A 22767-nucleotide genomic window follows, 5' to 3' on the forward strand; every position below is an offset into this window, starting at 1 on the left:
GGGGTGTGTAAATGTGTGTGTGTTTCCCATGTTTCTCCAGGAGGAAATGGCCTTTTCTGCACATGTTATCCTATAATGAACCAGGGAGGAGACAACATCCTGCCTCTGTCTTACAGAACAGACCTGTGTGCTTTATGCTGGTATATTCAAATTAAATCAGGGGCATCTGACCAGAGAGAAAATCAACACCATCATCAATCAACGTGGTTCATTATCACACCTTGGTCTTTTGTTTCAAACCAATATTGTAGACTCAACTCTGTAAGTTATATCAAAATATGTAAAACAGTATTTCAGTGTAATACACTGCTCCTTTTAACTGAGCCAGTAAATAACTTCCTACCACCTAGAACTACACTTCTGTTCAAAAGTTTGAGTTTTAAAATAAAAAGTTTTAAATATCTTAAATTGTATAAGAAAAATCAAAATAATCATTTCAAGGCATCTTAAATTGTGGCACAGAAAAACAGGAACCATGATATGGCATAATGTGATTGAATATGAAACTTCAAAAGGCTATGATTTAATTGAATTAATGTGAGTGCTGCATGTTTACATGGTGCTGCTGTGTGTGCTACAGGCTCATGGTTTCAGAGCAGTTTACAATCAATAAATATCACAGATCTTTGCCAAGTTATTGCCAATTGCTAATCGTCTTCTGTTGATGATGACATTATTTACCTTAGTGTTTATATCACCTGCAAATTCATCGCCTGTCAGATAAATCATAAACACAGCTTATTGTGTATAGATCATATATATAATTTTGCATATAATCATATTTTTTTTAAATATAATGCTAAGAATTTTGACTCTTAAAAAATGGTTAAAAGGTTAAAATGTGAGCTTTATCATTTTATACATTTTCTTTTTTTTTTTTTTCAAAACGTATTTGAACTGTAAAGTTGTTCTGGTCTTTACAGTCATTTTACTGTTTAGGATGTTACCATAGACATTGCTCTTCCTCGCCTTTTTAGCATTCATTTTATTTGTGCAGTTCTTAAAGAAGGTCTTTAAAGCCTTAAATTTGATTTTAAAAACCTTGCAGATACCCTGGTACAGGTGAGTAAGTAGATATATCTTGTAAGATCCACATTGTATTTGCATGGTAAATGGTGACCTTCTGATCAGTGATCCATTTTAATATAAAGTAGTATGTACAGACACCAGCTGTTTGTGTCCTTGAGACTGCGATATTACCCAGATTCATCTGCCCTACATAAACTCTCTCTACAAGACACTCACTTGATCAGAGCTCCACCCAGACACCAAAAAGAGGGGCAGTGTGTTTGTGTATTGATGAAGGTGATATGCTTGTATATATTATTAATGGACCACTCTCTTGATCTTGGAGTATGTTTATGGCCTTGTTATACATTTGCTTATATAATTGCTGGAAGTTATATACATACACACATACGTGTGTGTGTGTGTGTGTGTGTGGTGGGGACAGATGGACTGAGCTTGCTAATCAGGTCATAAGTCTAATGGTAGAATAAATCAGACCTCTCTGCTCAGGGTATAAAGAGCAGTGATGCACTGATCTGACAGTGAAAATTACATGCGAGTTATGGAAGTTTAATTTTTAAATTATGGAATTTAGAAATCAGTGACTATAATAATAACATAATAACAATACAAAATTTCATGGCTAACCCAAAATAAAAAAAAAAAAATATTGTATGAGCAAATTGAATTAAACCAAAATGTGACTGAAACAAATCAAACAGAAATTAAAAATTTCTTAATGCATCGTAAAGAATTATAAACAAGTTAAATCACTATCAGAGCAAATGTGGCTCACCAGTAGCGCTCTGCCATGAGACTCAGAATGGATTCCAATAAAATATGTTAGCATGTTGCTAAGATATCATTTAACCTCTCAGACATTTGGAGAAAAAAAAAAAAAAAAAAAAAAAGCAGGTTGTCATAAAGCAAATGAAATCAGAAGATTTGTTGTTTTGTTAACCTTTCTGGAATCACAAATTAACCTAAAAATACACATGGCTCACAAATATTTGGTAAAATTGTCAATATTAGGTTAAACTGTTTTATTTATTATTTTTAGTATTTATTGAATTCAGATTAACAGAGATTTTCTCTCTAAATCCATGATGATCAAAATGTAGGAATGAAAGCAGTGCTGTGATTTGCTGTCTGGATTGCCTGCGGGTCCAAAACTCAAATTTGAGCATTGATGGTTTGTTTCTTTCCGCATTCTTTTTACATCTGACTTCACTAAAGAGCTGTAAAATTAGAGAAATGAGATTTGGGAGGCATAAACACACACGGTCCTCACGTCCGGTGTGAATCGGGTGCCACTGTCTGTCAGAGAGAAACAGTCTGCTTATTCAACAGAACTCAAAAGAGCACACTTACGCACTCAGTGTCACGCTGAGAGTGGGCACACAGAGGAATGCTGAGTGGCAGAAACACACGAGCACAAATGCAGCACTCAACTTGCATGTGCATTTAACTGTTTTGCACACTTGGTATAAATCTAAGTCAGAACCATCTGTTTGATTATATACCGTACCATACTCAGCTGATCATTCCAGCTATAAGCCACAAGATGAGGCCACACCCAGAGCAACATAATGACAGACTGTGTTTCTATATGCCCTTTTCCCACTTTAGAAACACTATAAGGAGAGGACAAGAGTGTTTGAGTGAAAGAATGAGCAATTAGAGCTCAAATAAAGGAATGAGAGATGTAATTAACTTAATGAAAACTTCACTCATTCAGTCAGAAGTATGTCTGTGTCTGTGTATCAAATTCTGCTGGCCTTTTGGGGCTCTTCATTTTGCTATGATATTTATAGACAGACAGAAAAAGGTGTTTTCATAGGAGTGTGTGTGTGTGCTTTTCATCAGGGTTAGTCTGATAATCCATGCCATCTGTGGCATCTCGATGCACATTGTGTGCTCTGAACAGAACAAACAGCCTCAACACAGACCGCTGTTACAGCTCAGCAAGACAGAGAGACAGATCAGACCGAGACAGATCGGAGACGAGAGACATTAGAGCGACGTCTATATTGCTAAGATCATCAGGAGTCTATAGAGAGGTTCTGACTGTTGTACTCTAGAAAAAAGATCAGGCATCAAAACAGTTTTTATTCAGGCTCAGTCCTGCAGCACGTCATGCGGGCATGTTTTCTTGAGTTTCCGGGTCTGTGTTTTATCTGCTCTCTCTCTCTTTCTTGGCTGTACCTGACTTTGTTCATATTGGTGGGACACTCTTGCCTGCAGCATGTGTGTTTGATATAATATTGTTCAGTAGAACAATGTTACGTGGTGAGCATTTACAAACATCATTTTGTTGTTTTGTTGGCCTTATCTGCACAAGCTGTAGACTTGACCTACAGGCCTAAAGTCATTAAATGATTATTCATCCCTTTGTGTTTTGATCCTTCCCCATAGAGCTGAGACTGGTGAGCCAATGGTGCATTGTGATAGCACACACAGCTTTAGAAGTTGTCCATTCATATTTTCCTTATATTCAAGTAATACTCTGTTTAATATATATCTGTGACTGCGTCATATACTGTAGGATGACACCAGCATGCATGTAATTTTTTTTCATTGGATATTAGAAATTTTGTTGTATCGAAAATAAATACTTTCCTGTTTTACAGTATAATGTTATAAATTAATTGTTGTATAGAGTCAGGTCTTTGTGAAAAGAAGAGTGCTAATTCCATTGAATCCTAAAAGTAAAAAAAAAATGAAATAATACTTGAAGAGAGTACACTTTTATTTTTTTATTTTTTAAGTACCATTTTTGAAAGTGCACTTTATAATAATGCCAAATTTTATTTTATCAAAGTTTTATATTAAAGTGCATTTTAAATCAATGTTTTAATACATTTTTGCTGTGCTTTAAAGAAGTAAACGTATTTTGTGTACTTGTAGTGTTGATATTACGTTTAGACCTGTAATTGTAATTACAGTGTGTATTAAAAAAAAGTTTATTGTAGTATACCACTGCATTAGGCAGTACACTTTAAAGTGTATTATTTCTGTAATAAGTACTCTTTTTTTTTAAATATGCTAAAGTGTACTTCTTTTTAACATGGGATAATATCATAACATAATAACATAATTTTGTGCAATAATAATTATCAGCTTATCAGTATAGGGCAGAATTTCATCATCATTGCATCTGTTGTTTAGAGTTTCACATTTAGAGATCTCCAGTTGTTATTAATGCTTTTAATTCTTTGTGAGTTATGGTTTGGGTATCATGTTTTTTTAACCTTTGAACCTATTATTAGGGTTAAAGGTGCCATGTGTAAAAATTGAGGTAAAAATATCAAAAAAATGACCTACACGCATCAAAAGAATGAGAAGAAATAAGGGCGATGATGTCAGTAAAAAAATGCCAAGTTATAGTGCTGCAGAGATATCAACCTTAATTAGCATTAGCATTACTAGCCACGGCCCGACAGGTGTCGTAATACCAGTTTCGGCCATTGGAGGCGGTATGCGGGCAACATAACCACCAGCCAACCTGCAATACACGAATAACTCGCACGGCTTGTGGGCGTACTTGAAGCTGATGTCAAGCAACCGTGCTCGGAATCACAAATCAAATCCGATAAGAAAAGGAGCCGAACCAGAGTAAACATCGGCACTGCTTTCCATCGCTGGAGACAACTGATGGACTTGAAAGAAATGAGCTTCGACTCCGAACTTGCAACATTTCTTTTGGATTGTTAAGTAAGATGCTGTTAGTATTTCGCTAGAAGTTTGTTTTATATGTTTGCGTATTTTTTTCGGGAAGTTATAACATAGAAATGTATCGAAGGCTGTTCGATAAATGTGCTAATGTTAGCGATGGCTAACCGTAGCTGCATTTGATAGTAAGCTAGCTATAACTTACCCACAGATCCGATCCGGTTTTCACCTGTTATCTACCAAAGCCCGTCTCTACCAAGCTGATGCTAAAATGTAACATTACCTAAGAAGCTTGAAATGTCTTCGATGATAATGAACCCGAGAGAGAGAGAGAGAGAGAGAGAGAGAGAGAGAGAGAGAGAGAGGAGAGAGAGAGAGAGCGGCCCCGGCCGCGCGCGCACTCACTCACTATATTCAGAGCGGTCAAGTTTTTGAAAGCGTGTGAAAAGAGTCAATTGCCTGTGTCTCACGGTGAATGCTTGAGAGTTGGCAGCTCTGGTTACGTTGGTTGGCGCTAGCTTGGTCAACATCAGCTGTCTGATGTTGACCAATTATGTTGACAGAATGCTGTCTGTCAAATTAATTTAATTCAAATAATGTGTATATACAATTCAAAATGTAATATGAACAAAAACGAATATGAACATATTCACTGGTAAAGGTGAAGGGGAGTAGCTTGAAGATGTCATGTTTCAAAATCACTTGACATCACCCAACGTTCCTCTGGAGGCAAAACGTCCTTTAGGCTTCGGCTATGGCTCTAGGGTTGTTGTGAAGGTAGGGGCGGAGCATAGAGACTATGCCGTTTCTCGTTTGTTACTCTAGAGTAGACCAATTCACTTTATTGAGGCATACTGCCCCCATCTGGTATGGAATGTGGAGTATGACTTGATTTTTTTGCCAGACATTACACATGGCTCCTTTAATGGTTTGTAGGACTATATATCTAGGTCTTGTCTCAGTAAACTGGGTTGATGTATTTTGACTGTATGTATTCTGTAGTAGTGTATTATGGGTGCGTGTGTGTGTGTGTGTCTTTTGAAATGCCCTTTGCTATTAGAACTCATGCAGTCTCTCATAAGGGTGTGGGTATGGTTTCCATGGAAACACTCATGCGTAGTTACAAGGTGGTATAGGTCAGTGGTACAGTTGTCATAATGTATACAGGGGCGAGTAGTAAGTTTAGTCACGTACTCTCACAGTAAAGTCAACTGCTGCAGTTTCATTGATATTACTATTAATTTGATATAAAAAACATGGCCTTAAACATTAGCAAAAGATTGATCACATTGATGGATCTGGTGGTTAAACCCTCACGCACGTTTGTAAAATGTCATCATTTAAACACTGACATCACCTCTAGGCATGTGAAATACTAACTGCACTCGGGTACTACCAATTATGGCTTTTGAAATAAGGTGTGTGTGTGTTCAGGAAGGGAACCTAAGCTTGGGATCCCCTCCTTCACACACACACAGGTATTTTTGCTAATGTTCTCATCATTGATATATGTACTTGTGAATGCACCTCCCTGTGTTTAGATATGATACTACAACAACAACCGTAGCGTTGAGCGTAATGTAAAGTCATGCTAGTTGCATAAAAAATGCTCTAACTTATTTTTTAAAGCATTAGTGTTAACTGAACTCTTTCTCTCTTAGATCTGTCAAAGAATCGCTTGATTGACATCCCGTCAGAGGTGTGTCATCTGGTCTCCCTGGAAACACTGAACCTTTATCACAACTGCATCAAAAGCATTCCTGATACCACCATCAGCCTTCAATCCCTGACCTACTTAAACATCAGGTGAGCATCACACTAAAGCCTGGAATACACTACACGATTTTTGCCCTGATTTTCCACCGATTTACAGTCAGGAGAAGTTGATGCTAGTTGCAGAATGTCCGAGCCAGACTGCAGATTTGAGTTGACAGATTAAATAGAAAATCATATAGATTATGATGGTCACAGACTCCATCCAGTCGGAGGATTTCAAACATGTTTGATATTTTCAGCTGATTTTAGGACACATGTTGTTTTTATTTGTCATGCGTCTGAATGAACAGCGCTCTCTTCCACCCTCAGTACCCATGGCTGAAGTGCCCTTGAGCAAGGCACTGAACCCGCAGTTGCTCCCCGGGCGCTGAATATAGCTGCCCACTGTTCCGGGTGTGTGTTCACGGTGTGTGTGTGTGTTCACGGTGTGTGTGTGCACTTGGATGGGTTAAATGCAGAGAACCAATTCTGAGTATGGGTTTTTCCTTAGTCCGTTTTTTTTTTTGCATTCTTCTCCTTTGACTCCTAGCAACAAGGTGCACCTTTCTGCATGAGTTTGTTGTGATTGGAACGACTTTAATGTCTGGTAGTGTGTGATCCTCAGTTGTGTAGTGTATGATGGCCAGTTTTCCTTTGTCACTATTTACAAAGTCGGTAAGTGTATGATGCCTAGTGTTTTAAAAATCTGTTCAGATTTTAAAAGTCATGTAGTGTAGCTATTCCATCCTTAACACATACACACATTCACAAAGAGATGAATGACATTGTGTTATGTCTGTATTCTCTTAACACACTGATATTGTGGGAAACCGTGAGAATGTGTGAGTATGCTTAGAATAGCATTCTACTAATATTTCTGCATCGAGCAGTATGTATACTGTCAGTTTTCTGTATGTATGACCCAGATGATGCTTTACTACATTTGCCATGCCATAATATGCAGTTCACAACCAGAGCACACTGTGTGCTACAATACAGATGAATTGGAACTTTCATTTCCAGTTTGATAAATGAACTGTGATTAAACCTCTGCAATGTTTACAATCTCCCTGAAAAACTGAAGAAATGAAGACATGTTTCACAAATTGGATTAAAAATGCTAAATAATTGTATTTATTCCCAAGGGGAAGATTGAACACCACTCGCTCAATTAAGCGTACAACATAATATAAAATAAAATTAATTAATTAAACATAAAAGTTGTGTGTCACAAGTTATGTGGTACACTACAGTTCAAAACATTTCAGTCAATATGCTTTTTTTAAGATATGAATTAAATTGATCAAAAGTGGAAAGACCTAATAATGTGGTCTTTAGGTTGTTTCTAAAGTTGTGTGATTTAATATTTATATGGTAATTAAAATATCTGAATGGTATTGTAATAATTAGGTTTTAGATACAAATACAGTCCAAGTGTAAAATCAAAGTGCACAACATATAACACACTAAAGTGAACAAAATAAACATACTTTTCCCTCTGGTTGTCCTTCCTGCTTCTGTTAAATCTAAAAACATCCACACACACACATAGACTCTCCCTCTGTTTGGGTTTTCTCTCTCCAGCCAAATGTCTCCTGCAGAAGGCCTGATATTCACACTGCGTTAATTAGCAATGGAATTTGTTTTGTAAGAAGCTAATGAAGCACTAAACTCTTAATGGTTGAGAAGAGTGAACATAAACTGGAGATGGAAAATCAAGCAGAAAAACCAAGTGAGATCATGAAAAATGGATGAAAGATCATCAGAATATGGAATTGCCAAAAGAAAACAAAAAGAGACTTGCACACAGATTTATGTTTTTCCCCTAGTTCTGCACACACATGCACAGAGTTCAACAATTCTATATTTGTCTGTCATCCTCTAGTCATAACAGGCAAAGTTTGTCTAGCTATTACTTCCCTTGAACTCATGAACTGTTCCCTGAAGTCAGTCTTTATCCTGTTTAATATTATACAGACAGAAATGATGATGTGTTACAGGAAGGCTACGGCACACACATGACCAAGGAAAACAGATGATATATTATTTACATTTGAATCTCAGTCTTTTATGAGTTAATAATGCACATTAGCCTCTCTTCAGTGCCACAGTTGAACTGTTGTGTAATAAGTTCATTCTAGTAATTTTATATATAAAAAAAATGTGTGTACGTGTGAAAATGCTTTGTTTTTATTTTGTATATTTTTTCTTTTACATATTATATTGATATAACTAAAAGTTGGAAATTGTAATCATTTAGATAATGAAATACACTGAGTTACAAACAAAAAGAAACTACAGTACATGTAAAAAAAATGTCAAAGACAAATGTCCCTCATAAAGGAAGAGAGTTTGACTCCTAACCCTAAGGTTGTGGGTTCGAGTCTAGGGCCGGCAATACCATGACTGAGGTGCCCTTGAGCAAGGCACTGAACCCCCAACTGCTCCCCAGGCACCGCAGCATAAATGGCTGCCCACTGCTCCGGGTGTGTGTTCACGGTGTGTGTGTGTGTGTTCACTGCTGTGTGAGTGCACTTTGGATGGGTTAAATGCAGAGCACGAATTCTGAGTATGGGTCACCATACTTGGCTGTATGTCACTTTCACTTTCACAAAAGATCACATTGATTACAGCAAAAATGCATTAAAAGAGAAAAAATAGTCTAAACTACACAAATACATAGAAAAGAAAATTAACATGAATTTAATATATATATATATTTTTTGTTGTTGTTGTTGTTGTTTTTTTTTATTTAGTATGTCCCTATATTTTCTTATTTAACATCTGTAATGTTAATTTTTTTCCCCCACAATCCTAAAACCTCTTTATTTCCAGGTTCAAATTATATTGTGTTTCCTACATTTTCCCCACTTATTAAATCAAATAGATAAATGCTGTGATTGACCAATCAGAATGAAGTTTTCCAGATTAATGATTCTGCTTGAGGAGTAGCATTAAGAAAGATGCTGTAACATGTTTTGTTTGAACGTTGTGGTGCTGTAGCCGGAACCAGCTGTCAGTGCTGCCAGCTTGTGTGTGTGGTCTTCCTCTGCGAGTGCTCAACGCCAGCAATAACAAACTCAACGCACTTCCAGAAAGCATTGGCCAGCTCACCAATCTCATGGAGCTGGTAAGTGTGAGCATGTGTGCTGTACCTCTGATGTCTGCGTATGAATGAGATGTTTGTGTTATTTGCTCTGTGTTTTATGACTATATTGCCACGCTGACTCACCCTCGATTTGGCTCATGTCTGCTTATAGTGAATATATTGCATTTCTCTCTTTCCAGTTTTTTTTTCTGGTAGTTCTTCTCTCTGTCTTTTTTTCTCCTGCTCTGTTTTGTAACTATAAATGAACATACACAGAGCAGGTTTTGTAGGTTTATGCCAGGTGGGATCTCATATAATATAGTACAACAAGCACTTAGTTAGAGTGAGTGTAATGAAAGGTTTGTGCAGGAGCTTGTGTTTGAGAAGAAGGTAAACATGTAACTCTAAACTCTTCCTCTATCTTTTTTCCGTCAGGATGTAAGCTGTAATGAAATCACAGCTCTTCCACGCCACATTGGCCAACTCAAAGCTCTAAGGGAACTCAATGTGCACCGAAACCTTCTCTGTGTCCTGCCAGAGGGTGAGCCAGTATGTGTGTGTGTGTGTGTGTGTGTTTGTATCCTTTCTACACCCCTACACCCTTCTTATCTTTGCAGAATGGTTTCAGCTTCTCTGACAACTTCACCTTGATAACTACTCATAACATTACCAATAAAAACTTCCTCCTTTAGCTCCAGAGCTACAGGAAATCTAGCCTCTGTTTGACCTCTGCTCCACCAACATTCTTATTCAGGTCCTCTCTGTCATCATTTACTCTCCCTCGTGTCATTTTAAACCCATAAGATTTCCATCCATCTTTGAAAAACAAATAAAGACACTATTAATGAAGCCTGTCCACCAGTGAGCTTTGTTCTTGCTTATCACGCAAGCATGTTCGAACTTCCACAAGAAACAATGAGGTTTGTTTTCACTTCATATGGATTACTTTTACTGTGTATTTTTGTACTTTTTAATGCGTGGGAGTTTTGGTGGAGACACAGAAACCTCATGTTTCAATAAATATATCTTCATTTTTGTTTGGATGATGAAAGAAAGTTATACATGTTTGGAATGACATTAGGTTGAGTAGTTGATGACACAATTCTAATTTTTTGTTTGAACTATACTTTTAATTAATGAAGTTCAGTTCTATCAGATAGCTGACACCCACTGAGCGCAAACAAAATTCAAGAAACTGAACATCTAATCCTTTTGCTAAAAGTAGCATCAAACTCTATTGCTCAGTCAGACCACTACATCCTTCCTTCATCCGTGTCTTTCAATGAGCAATCATTCTGGAACAACATTCACTATGTATTTTAACAAAGCCACATAAAACCCTCAGCCTCATGTTGTACTTATATAAACATAGAAACTAACATTAACACAACACTCTAACTGCCAAGATCAGTAAGTGTGAGTGTGTTCCTTTAGATAACAGTGAGAAAGTGTTTAGTGCTTAAATGATTGTATGAGCCAAGCATTGTCTGAAACATGTGGCTGGAGTTATATCAACCAGCTTACCTTGGCAAAAAAAAAAAAAAAAAAACCCTTCTGTAACAGATTTTGTAGCTCAGCTAAACATTCAGCTAAATTATGCTGGCAGGTTATAAAAAAAAAAGGCTTTGTAATGGTCTCTCCAAGCACACTGTTCCAAAATGACCTTATGGAGCTGAAGCATTAATAAAGATTGCCTGAGAGATCTGCTGCTAATTTAGTTTTTTAACTTTGATTCATTGCTGTGTTTTAGTTACCAGGACCAGTAAATAACATTTATAAATAACTGTTGAAATCCAGCAAGTAACCCTTTTTTTTTTTTTTTTTTTTTTTTTGTAGCTGATATGTTTTTCTGGATTTAAGATGAAATATACTGATGAAAGCTTTTTAGTATCGACCTTCCTAATGCTGAATGTCTCCTATTAGCATTTCAAGAGCTGTCGTGTGCATTTTTTAACATTTTGGTAGTCCCCTCTGCCCCCTTGTTGCAAAATATATTCACTTTTAATGTGACCTAATAATTCTCTGTATGTGTGTTTTAGATGTGGCAGATTTACCCCTGGTCAAGTTTGATTTCTCCTGTAATAAGGTTTCTACTATTCCTGTCTGCTATCGAAAAATGACCCAGCTCCAATCACTACAGCTGGAGAACAATCCACTTCAGAGTCCTCCTGCGCAGGTAACACACACACAAACACTCATGCAATTTATCTTCAGTTCTCTCACAATTGCTTCTGACATTATTTTCGCTGCTTTCAGATCTGCATGAAGGGCAAGATTCATGTATTTAAATACCTCGCAATGGAGGCATGTCGTAGTGACAAGATGGCTGATGCCCTGTACCTTCCTGTCACAGACCGCCTCAGCTTGACACGACCCATGAATGGGAGGTCAGTCCTCATGATTATAAAGGAGTATATCAAGTAGATTAAATTAAATAGAATTCATGAAATTGTGATATGGTAAATTTAAATTGCTTAAAGATGTAAATATATATATATGAAAAAAATATGTTAATAGTTATAAATTCAAAAGTTTGAATACGCTGTTTTCATCAGAGAGAGAAGTTGACTGAAAAGAGATTCGAATTCACTGTCAAAACCAGTGTCCTTTTATTCTTTTAGTCTTTATATCTAAGCAGCAGCCATACAGTATGCTATATTAAATCTTTATATAATATAAATATTTGTCAAAGTAATCAACATATAATTTTTTTTAAACCAAGTCGTGCACCTCTAAATGGGTGTATAAAAAATCTGAATGTAGAATACAGTGTGGAATCTAAAAAAAATCCAGGTCGTGTATGTATGTGTGTTGGCTGTCATTATCATCCTTATCTCAGGAGAATCCTTTTAATAGACTGCAGGGGGTCACTCTTCAGAAGGAGAGAGACTCACTGAAAGATTTCTTTCCCTTTCTCATATGAGAGACACAGGCTGCTTCTCTCTTCCTTTCTGTCCTGCATGACCCTTGTTAACTTCTACTCCCCCTTTTCTTTCTGTCTCAGCACTGAGGACATCGATCAGCATAAGAAACTTGACAGTGACTCTGGGGTGGGCAGTGACAACGGAGACAAGCGCCTTTCTGCTACAGAGGTCAGTCTGTATGTGTGTGGGTGTAAGTGTCTGTTTGAGTAAAACAGATGAAATTTGCATGTCTAATTTCTAGTGGTCGACCGATATATCACCAATGCCGATATATCGGCCGAAATTTGCCATTTTGCAAATATCGGCAATGGCCGATAAGTTCTTTTGCTTGGCTGATGTGTTCGACGCGGGACTTTTATTTTGACGGCGATTTTGAGAAAGGCAGCGCCTGAACACACAGTGCTCACACTCTCCCTCTTGTTCCCCGTCGTCGTTAACAGTTCTGTCTAATACGGATAGAAGTCTGTCTAATAATCAGATAGAACGGTTAAACAAAGGAATTAATGTATACAAAGTGTGTTATAACGATTGCTTTTATATTATTAGTAAAAGGCAAACATCATAATACTTTCTTGTTTGCCGTCAGCATTAAGCAAATACGCATTTATATAATTGAAACAATTCTTTGAATGACTAATGAACATTTAATATCACAAACATTGCAAACTTAGTCGAATCCAGCTGTGAGATCTTGTGAAGTGTGCATGTGTATCCAGCATGATCACGTGTTCTCTGTGTGACGGTCGGTCTGTCTGAATTGAATGCTTTAAACTTTAAACTTTTTTAATATCGGTCAACCACTACTAATTTCATGTATTTTTAATCTGCTATGTGTTTTCTTCAGTGTTGCAAATTTATAATAATGACATTATTAAAGACACATGTTATTGTGTTAGTTTGCTTATGGCTGGGCTGCAATAAAACTGTAGCAGAATTGAGATCATATACTTAGGGGACAAAGGTCTGATCGCTGATATCTGGCAGTTATCATGTACTGTGGCATACAGTGTTACTGTTACGTCTTAATATCGGGACAGGACAGTATGTTAGTGATTTGGTTTCTCTGTAGTGTTATGCTGGGTAGCCCCGCCCATAGTGAATTTGTATTGGTCCAAAATCCCACTCAAAATAGCTGTATGTTAAACATTAAATATGCTCTGATTGGCTGTTTTTGTGCCGTTTTGCAGAGCACATTGACTTTGTGTGAACAGATAAATTACTTGACGCTGGGAATTTATTGTGTTGTGCTAAGTTAAGACACAGCAATACTGATGATAGTAGTAATAATAATGATAATTTTCATATAATAAAAAATACTTATAAAATAAATTCTAAGGGTTGCTTCTCATGGTGCTTTACAGACTGAATATAATAATAATAAGAGAACATAAATATTCAAATATAAATATAAATCAATACTTTTAAACTGTAATTGATGCATGATATATGTGAAAATAAATGTAAAATTAAGACTCTAAATAAAAATATTTGGTAGACAGTATCATAAAAGGTCTTGGTAGAATCCTTATAAAAAAAATATACCCTCACAATTCTAGCACAATTAATTCGGTTGTATAACCTTTACATTTTTAAACAGTATATAGTGTATTTTGTAGTGCTTGTTTAGGTGGGGTTTTAGATAGTGAGTTTTTGTGTTCCAGCCATCAGATGAAGACAGTTTCAGCTTGAATGTGCCCATGACCAACATCACAGAGGAGGAGGGCTTGAGCAAAGACGACTCCAGTGAACACATCAGCGCTCTGACAGGTGCTGCTCACACACGCAAACACGCCCTCACATGTGTGGACAGGATATTAAAGGCCTGTGAAGAAAAACATCCTCTTACTGGACTGACACAACATTACAGTGATACTGTAGACAGTGTGTTTGAGACCCAGGTTAAGCCCAGGGGAGGGTCCCGGACAGGAAGTGTGGATACTGGCTGGGAAGTTAGTGTCAGCACATAAGGAGAATTAAGGGAGGAGGAGATGAGAACCGAGAACATTGCAGGAAGTGTGTGTGTGTGTGTGTGTGTGTGTGTGTGTGTGTGTGTGTGTGTGTGTGTGTGTGTGTGTGTGTGTGTGTGTGTGTGTGTGTGTGTGTGCTCTGCACTTTGTGTGACTGCTAAGCTGATGAGAGGGTCCTTTAGTCTTTAATCTTTCAATAAGATTTACTGGACATGTCCACTTTGTGTCTGCATGGATAAATGAATGTGTACATGTGTGCAAAGAACACTACAGCATTTTAACTTCTTTAGGTCTCTGTTTGTTTTCAGTTAGAGGAATGTTCCAGGGTTCAAATTAAGTTTTATCGACAGCAATTATGGCCTAATGTCAGTTTTTTTTTAAGTAAAAAATGCATTAAAGTTAGTCACTTACATTAGTAGGTAATTGTAAGCTGCTTGATTTACATTAAGTGTCAGTGAAATCACTTTATTATAGTCAGTATAATAATTTAGCCATGTTTATGTGTGGTTGTATCCGGTAGCAGACAGAAGTTCATCGGAATCTCTCAAGGAACAACTGGGCTATCGAGACTCTACCCTCAGCTCACCATTCATCAGCTACATCAAAGTGAGTGTTAGAGATTGATTTTTTTCATGGTCTGTCAGAAGTGTGTTTGTATTGAAAGCTGGAATTTAAGGATCAGGAGGTTGTACACCACCCAGGCTAGTTTAGATCAGTTTTAAGCACATTTTCCAGTCTTGCTTTCTTCCTCTCTTTCATAACACTGTTGTCCATAACATGCTGTGCGGAAGCCAAATTAAGTTGTTGCTGTTTTTTTGAAAACTAAACTTGCTGAGCACATTATCTTGCCCTGAACTCTGATGTTAGCAGTTTCTGGTTTAAGACCAGCAGATTTTTGTGGCCAACTCAACGTGACATTTTCTGCTTAAATTGTGAGAAACAGTTCCAGATTGTGACTTTTCCAGTTGTTTGTGACTTAATGGATAAGGAATAATATAACATATATAAAATATTTTAGAGCTTGGCATAACTCGAAAAATGTAAATCTTATGAAAATGCCCATGGAATTATAAGTAATATTTTATTAAATTTTTACTTTTCCAGGAAGTCACATATAATTAAACTGCCTCATATATCCAGGTTTTTTAAGACTTTTTTAAGAATTTTGGTTCTTCAGAGACAAAGCACAGTTATTGAGGTCCAGTTCTTTCTTTTTTTTCTTTTTTTTTAGCTTAATTGAATTCTTATTTTAAATAATTTAAGTCATTTTGAGGCGACTGCTTGCAAACCACTGCTCTAACTGGAAAAGAGGCATGTGAAACTTAACCTTCATTAAGGGATTTTTCTTGTTCTGAAAGACTAATAAGAAATCATCCCATTTTACAGAATAATGTGGGCAGATCTGGTTTGATCTATTTATTTTTTTATATTTAATTTTTTTTTGTTGAAAGTTTCTCATTATAATTGTAATGTTCTAGTTTGAGCTCCAGCTGGAGTATTTTATATATATATATTATTATTTTTTTTTTTTTTCAATACAATATTGGTCTTTTGGTCCTTTCTTTCCTGTCTTTTCTTGTCATATTTTTCATCCGTCTCTCTTGGCATAGCGCTTTATGTTCCAGTAACTGTTAGTTTATCTGATAGCGTCTCATTGCATCATCGGATTGGCGCAGACAGTGTTTATTTGTGCATTAGCAGTTCCCTAGTGAAGTAATCCATGTCTAGAGGGACATTGTGTGTATAAGGGGGTGTGTGTATTCCCATCTGCGTGTGCGTCACCCTCTCAAACTGTGGTGTATCTAATTTTAAATTCTAGCCAATTAGGCCTTTAGCCTGTAGTCACTTGACAGAGTCTGCAGCTGGAGTTGATGTGTGTGTGTGTGTGTGTGTTTGAAGGGTCGAGGTGCTGACTTCGATGAGCCCCTCAGGATAGAGGAAGACACCAACTGGGCTTCAGTACAAACGTATGTTTATATCAAGTAATTTTCTTTCTGCTTTTTGTCTGTGTCTCTCCGTTTCTGTATTTTCTCACTGACTCTTGCATTCTCTGAAATTGGTTACTACTTAAACCATATATATTCATATATACCATGCTACTGGGTCCAACAGATCAAAGGTCAATATGATTAATCAGCTAAAGGAAGCTGTGGAGATGCTACAGGATCCTAACAGGTAGGTCAACAGGTGATGGCTGGGGTGTTACTCATTTTTCTTTATTATTGTCCTCCTTTTATAACTTTCAAAGTCACTGCTAATATCAGATGCATTTTTTTGAGTTGGTTGTTCAGCATTGCTAACAATCCATAACATATGGCCTACCACAACATAGAGATAAAAAAAAAATTATAATAATAATTTGAATTTGCTGTTCTTTAACCCAAGCCTGTGTTAATGGTGTGTCATTGCAAAATGTAAACTATACTATCATCCAGACCTACTAAATGTGATATTTAACATTTAACATAAGGGTTTTCTGTAAAGATGCTTTGAAATAATGCGTGTTGTGAAAAGTGCTGTGCAAATTAAACTGATTTGACTTGTTTGTGTTTGTGTATAGGGTTAACATGAACTCTGATCTCTCTAGTATTAAGCTCTACCCTGTGGAAATGGTTACAGTAGATGAGTCGCTCAAGTAAGTTACAACTTCACGGCTTAAAATATTTTACATTAAATACAAAATAGTAGTACTAGTAATACATTCAGTTGCTGCTTTGCATGTTAAGGTTTTCACCAACACCCCATTCTTGTTTCTGTCTTCCTGTAGTGGCCAAGAGAGTGTCGAGTGTCAGGCAACACCTAAGGTAAACCACAGGTACATGTGTCTAAGTTAACATCAGACACATGTACAAGAGGACCTTGCTGGTTCCTCTAAGCATCCTGTTCATTTCCTTCTTTATAGTGCCGCTGTAGACTGTGGTGTTTCTCTATAGTTCCTCTGAGATCAGTGGGCTATTGTTGAAGGGTAGACCGGTTTCTCAGTTTCCCGGGAGGATTGTCTTTCTCACGCCTTTTAGACTGTTTATGTGATGTCAGTTATGTGATGTCATATTTTACATAAAGTTTGTAATTTCAAAAGTTGCTAGTTTTTCATTCATTTAAGAGCAGCTGCAAAAATCCATTCCTTTCACCTAAACCGCTCAAGATTAAAGAAAGTGATGCAGTTCTTCACTCACAGTAGCCTCTCTGATTACATGCACTGTTTGGTTTGAAGTACTTACACTACAAAAGTTTGGGGTTGATAAGATTTTGTAATGTTTTTAAAAATCACCAAGTCTGCATTTATTTGATAAAAATACGGTAAAAACAGTAATATTGTGAAATATTATTACAATATAAAATCACTGTTTTTATTGTAATTATTTATTATTAAGTCCGTGTAAAGCGATATTAAATGTGTTCTGAAAAATGTGTTAATAACCATCCAGGCAATTTGAATGATAAAAAAACGGCAAGTTTTTAGACCAGCCTTAAAGGGATACTCCACCCCAAATTGAAAATTTTGTCATTAATCACTTACATCCATGTCGTTCCAAACCCGTAAAAGCTCAGTTCGTCTTCGTAACACAATTTAAGATATTTTGGATGAAAACCTGGAGGCTTGAGACTGTCCCATAGACTGCCAAATAAATAGCAGTGTCAAGGTCCATAAAAGGTATGAAAGTCGTCGTCAGAATACTCCATCTGCCATCAGACGTGCAATCTGGGTTATATGAAGCGACGGGAACACTTTTTTATAAGCAAAGAAAACAAAAATAACGAAGACGAACGGAGCTTTTACGGGTTTGGAACGGCATGGGGGTAAGGGATTAATGACAAAATTTTCATTTTAGGGTGGAGAATCCCTTTAACTCGCGATTGAGTTAAGGTATTGATAGTTATTATAGTGTTAGGGGAGGGGCCATTCTCAGAGGCTCCAGTGCATCATCGAGGCCCGCCCAAAAAATCCTAAACAAAAAATGGTGAAAAACGGTCTAACTCCACAGTTCTGTACTTCACAGTCTTTGTAACATATTTTCATTAACACATTCCTAACATTTATAATCTGTTTGGAAACAATTCTCTAAATTGCCTTTAAACGGATTTAATTATTTAATTTTACAAAATTTTACATTAGTCTTCAGTATCACATGATCCTTCAGAAATTATTCTAATATGCTGATTTGGTGCTCAAAAACATTTCTTATTATTATCAATGTTGAAAACAGTTGTGCTGGTTAATATTTTTGTAAATATCATGATACAATTTTCTTCAGGATTCTTTTATGAATAAAGACAGCATTCATTTGAAATAGAAATCTTTTGTAACATTATAAATGTCTTCTAAAATGCATCCTTGCTGAATAAAGTATAATTTCTTAAAAAAAAAAAACATGTCCTACAGACCCCAAACTTCTGATTGGTAGTGTATGTTATGCATTGGGTGTGCAGTGGTCTGTTGTGGTAGTTTTTTGTCATCGTTTGTGTATGTACTATTAGATGTCTTTGCTGTGTTGTGATGTGATTATTTGGATGATAAGAAAACATTTCCTTTTATTAAAGTTGTTAAAACTGTAAATGACCGTAGCCACATTGCAGCGCAGTAGTTCTGGTTAGCCTTGCAGCTTGTGTGTTATAGTTACATCTAGTTAAACTCCAGGGCTGTTTTTACCAGCGTGATGTGTGCTGTGGTTAGTGTCGTAGTGTGATGGTCTTAAGAGCCATGATTATCATTGAAGGCGGCTCCTGGAGAATGCTGGGAGTTCCAGAGGAAGCGACAGTACATTCTAGAACGGGCCCGGCTCGAGGCCCAGCTCGCATGTCAACAGTATGCCCTGCACATGGCACAACAGGTAATCTGACAAACTAGTCCTACCATCCAGCCTATAGATGCATCCTGTTTGACCGGTGAACACTTGAGCAACTTCAGTGGGGACATTGTTATAAAAAATGCAGCTGGTCTCTCAGAAATGATTCATCATTCAGTGCAAATGTGTTTGTCATTCGTGTGCAGTGCACTTTGTACAGAATTACCCAAACAAGTGGTTCAGATGTAGCTGCCACATATGCGCTTTTTGTTTGTGCTGTGATGACCTCATTCTTGTTGTAGTTGTGTTATTGTAGACGTGCAGCTCATTCCCAGCAGAGCCACGTGGAGTCTGTGTGTGCAGAACTCCAAAGAAATCTCCACAAAATTGCATGCAATTGGAAAGACTGCCATTTACATGTTCTACATGTCCTCTGCCGCACCTGCATTTTTGTTCATTAAAATCAGTGTGAATTCTCATGCTCACAACTCATTTTACTTTTGTAATTTAATACATTTCTAAGTGAGACAATATTCAGCAAGAAAAACATAGACTGGGCTTGATTTTATTTTATTCATCTGGAAGTGACTGTATCATAAAAAGAGGGTGTTCCATATAAGAATGCAAGATACAAGTTTGTTAAGACATTGCTGAAATCATTTTTTGACAATTGATTAGCATTATAGTTTATAGCTGAAGAGAGAGTTCACCAAAAATATTATTTTCTTGCCCCTCATGGTGTTCCAAAACTGTATGGCCTGCTTTCTTCTGTGGGACATAAAATATATATATATATATATATATATATATATATATATATATATATATATATATATATAAAAAAATTGTATTTGGCTAGCAATATTATATATATATATATATATATATATATATATATATATATATATATATATATACTTTTATGTTCTGCAGAAGAAAGCAAATTATACATTTTTGAAACAAGATGAAAGTGAGTGAATGATGACTGAATGTAAATGATCCCTTTAATGTTGTTTTAAGGGAAATGTTATTACATTTTGATTAAAGATTACAAAGACAAGAATATTATTTATTTGGAATAATGGGCGCTGGTAAATCGTTCACAATAACAATAGAATTTGATTGTGCTGTCATCTACCACTGTATTGTGTTAAGCATTTTACCAATCCATTTAAATTCATTCTGCATAATTCTGCAGATTACCCCCCGGGTTTTAGATTGCATCTGGGCCATTTTTCACTCAGTATACAGTATTTGAAATGCATGTGGTGCTGGATGCATTTGTGTGTGTGTGTTTTTTAAGTGTGTTTATTATCATTGCAGTCCATGTACTTTTAGTCCATGATGTAGCCTGCATGACTTCATAAATCACCATTTTAGACTGAATAGAAATTATATATTTAAAGTAAATGTACTCACATGGGGATTGAGGATCATGTAATTCTCTTTCTAATCTAATGAAAGGGGAAAAACAAACAAACAGACTCGAAAGAAAGAAAGACAGAGTCATATCGAAGCAGAGAACAGTGATGCATTGTTTGTCAGTGTATAAAGAGCTGGTCTGTTAACGTCTTACATCATCTCAAGAATCCTACATCCTGTTTTTTTCCTCACTCTTAGGGTGACGTGATTGACCAGGAAGGATCAGATGATTGTTGTGAGAACCAAGTTACCAAGGTAAATCTTTTTGCTGACTCAAAGTTAAATTTTACTGTGGCTTAACACCACGGTAACATTATGCACTTTACGCTTATAAATCAGATTTTTACTTTTAAAAATGGTTCAGTGCACTTATGCTGAATGTGTTTGTCATGTACCAGAGTGAAGACACAACCCCAGTTTCCAGCCCCACATTGAGCTCACCTCCATTTGGTCTAAAGCCCAGATCAGGTGAGAACAGTGATGTTTAACTAACACACATGGTCCCAATGTGCTGGTTGGCATTTTGATGGTGAGGTTGCACTTTAGAGGATGGTGCACATTTTTGGGCTCTCTCATTATCAACACATTTCAGTAGTAAGAGGGAGGAAGTGTTTGTATGTAAAGATCCTTTTGCCTGTGGCCAGCACCTGTTATCCTGTCAAGCTCATAACAGCCGTACAATCAAAGTCAGGCTTTTTTATCCATTCATATTGCTGTTTAACATTACTCCCTTGGCTTCAGGCGCTAAACTGCATCTGGAGATGTTTAGTTTTTAAAGAACATGGTAACTAAATATGTCCTGTATTTACTTTTCATTTACATAGAGATTTTATATTTTCACAAATACCATTCATTATTAATGTATACGTTTCAATAAATACACCAAACCGCTTGCTTCATCTAGATGCAGTTTAATTGATGTAGCTGTTTGTTTAGCTGCCTAGAGGCTTCTTGTTGCTTCCCCCATAACATCTAAGCTAGCATTTGCATTATTATCTGTGATCTGTTATTTATGTCTAACAATAACAGCATTATCATGCCCTGAATCTGACACTTAACATAAAGAATAGTCATTTGTATCAGGCGCATTAACAGCATGCCAACAAACTGGTTCTGAAATGCTGCTTAACATTGAATGTGTTTTTGTCTTTAATATTTTCTCTTTTGTGTTGTGCTGTATTTACTTGTCATTTTGCTTTGCATATCTTCCCGTTTCGTTCTCTTCCCTTTTATTTATCTGTTTCCCTGAACTGCTGCTTGCCTGCTTGCTTGTCTGCTTTTATTACACACACTGCTGTTGCTTGGCACCCTCCTATTTACTAATACCTGAAACTCCTGCCGTTTCCTGTGGTTTTCCGATGAAAATCATTTGTTTGGCTCCTCCTACCGGCACTACACTTTATGTTGATACCTACATCTAGCTTCTCCCTTTTTGCCGTGCTCGACTCCGCCCTGTCCCCTCCCCCTTACACAGGCCCCACTCACTGATAGAGACACGCCCCCTAGCCCAGCTGAAGGAGACATGCCAAGCAGTGGTAGGTCTGCTCAATGTATCATCCTGTGCAGTCACATGCGTTGCAATTAGTGTTTTCTTGTCAGAAGATTATATTATTTTATTTTTTATTATTTTATATTTTTAGTGGTGGTTGCTAAGGTGGTGGTTCACTATCATAGAGATCTAAATAAAGCTTTAATTCTTAAAATTAAATATTAAAATATATAACTCATGTTCCACCATTTTTGCTACCGGAACAAAAATAACAAAGACTTTTTAGGTTTGGACTCTTTTGACTTGAGCCTGTAAGCAATCATCCAGAACACCCTAGCAACCACTAGCAATGCCTAATAACATCCAGAAAACCCTAGCAACTGATTTTCAACTCCATGCTGTATAGCAAAACGTTGGCAACCAGCCACAGTACCCAGCATGATGGCAGCAGATTATAGTGTAGACAATTTTTTGTGTCTGAATGTAAAAAAAAAAAATGTGGTACAGCTTAAAGGGTCGAGTGAGAGAGTGAGAGAGGGGATGTGGTTGAGCTGAAATTTGGGGTGGCCCAGTGGCTTTAAATGGAGCTGTGTGTATTTATAAAGCTGCTATTTTGAAGCGTTAGATAATGGCCCCAGAGGGAAAATCAGACCTC

At 36.7% G+C, this 22767-nt stretch overlaps 1 protein-coding gene across 11 annotated transcripts in view; it reads left to right on the forward strand.

Annotated features, from left to right (window-relative positions):
• The window catches only part of LOC109096117 (leucine-rich repeat and calponin homology domain-containing protein 1-like), a 40839-nt gene that overhangs the window by 6979 nt on the left and 11093 nt on the right, over positions 1-22767 (forward strand). For 3 of the 11 annotated variants that reach the window (XM_042763713.1, XM_042763721.1, XM_042763719.1), the window contains exons 2-17: positions 6342-6486; positions 9439-9565; positions 9959-10064; positions 11563-11699; positions 11780-11910; positions 12528-12615; positions 14109-14214; positions 14935-15020; positions 16314-16381; positions 16527-16589; positions 16975-17049; positions 17182-17218; positions 19133-19246; positions 20822-20878; positions 21022-21091; positions 22045-22158. In XM_042763713.1, the coding sequence (XP_042619647.1) occupies positions 6342-6486; positions 9439-9565; positions 9959-10064; positions 11563-11699; positions 11780-11910; positions 12528-12615; positions 14109-14214; positions 14935-15020; positions 16314-16381; positions 16527-16589; positions 16975-17049; positions 17182-17218; positions 19133-19246; positions 20822-20878; positions 21022-21091; positions 22045-22158 (1524 nt within the window). The remainder of the gene's footprint in view (positions 1-6341; positions 6487-9438; positions 9566-9958; positions 10065-11562; positions 11700-11779; positions 11911-12527; positions 12616-14108; positions 14215-14934; positions 15021-16313; positions 16382-16526; positions 16590-16974; positions 17050-17181; positions 17219-19132; positions 19247-20821; positions 20879-21021; positions 21092-22044; positions 22159-22767) is intronic. The other 8 variants (XM_042763722.1, XM_042763716.1, XM_042763720.1 and 5 more) reach the window with 6 other exon arrangements.

This window comes from Cyprinus carpio, chromosome A9, assembly GCF_018340385.1.
Source record: "Cyprinus carpio isolate SPL01 chromosome A9, ASM1834038v1, whole genome shotgun sequence".
NCBI lineage: Eukaryota > Metazoa > Chordata > Actinopteri > Cypriniformes > Cyprinidae > Cyprinus > Cyprinus carpio.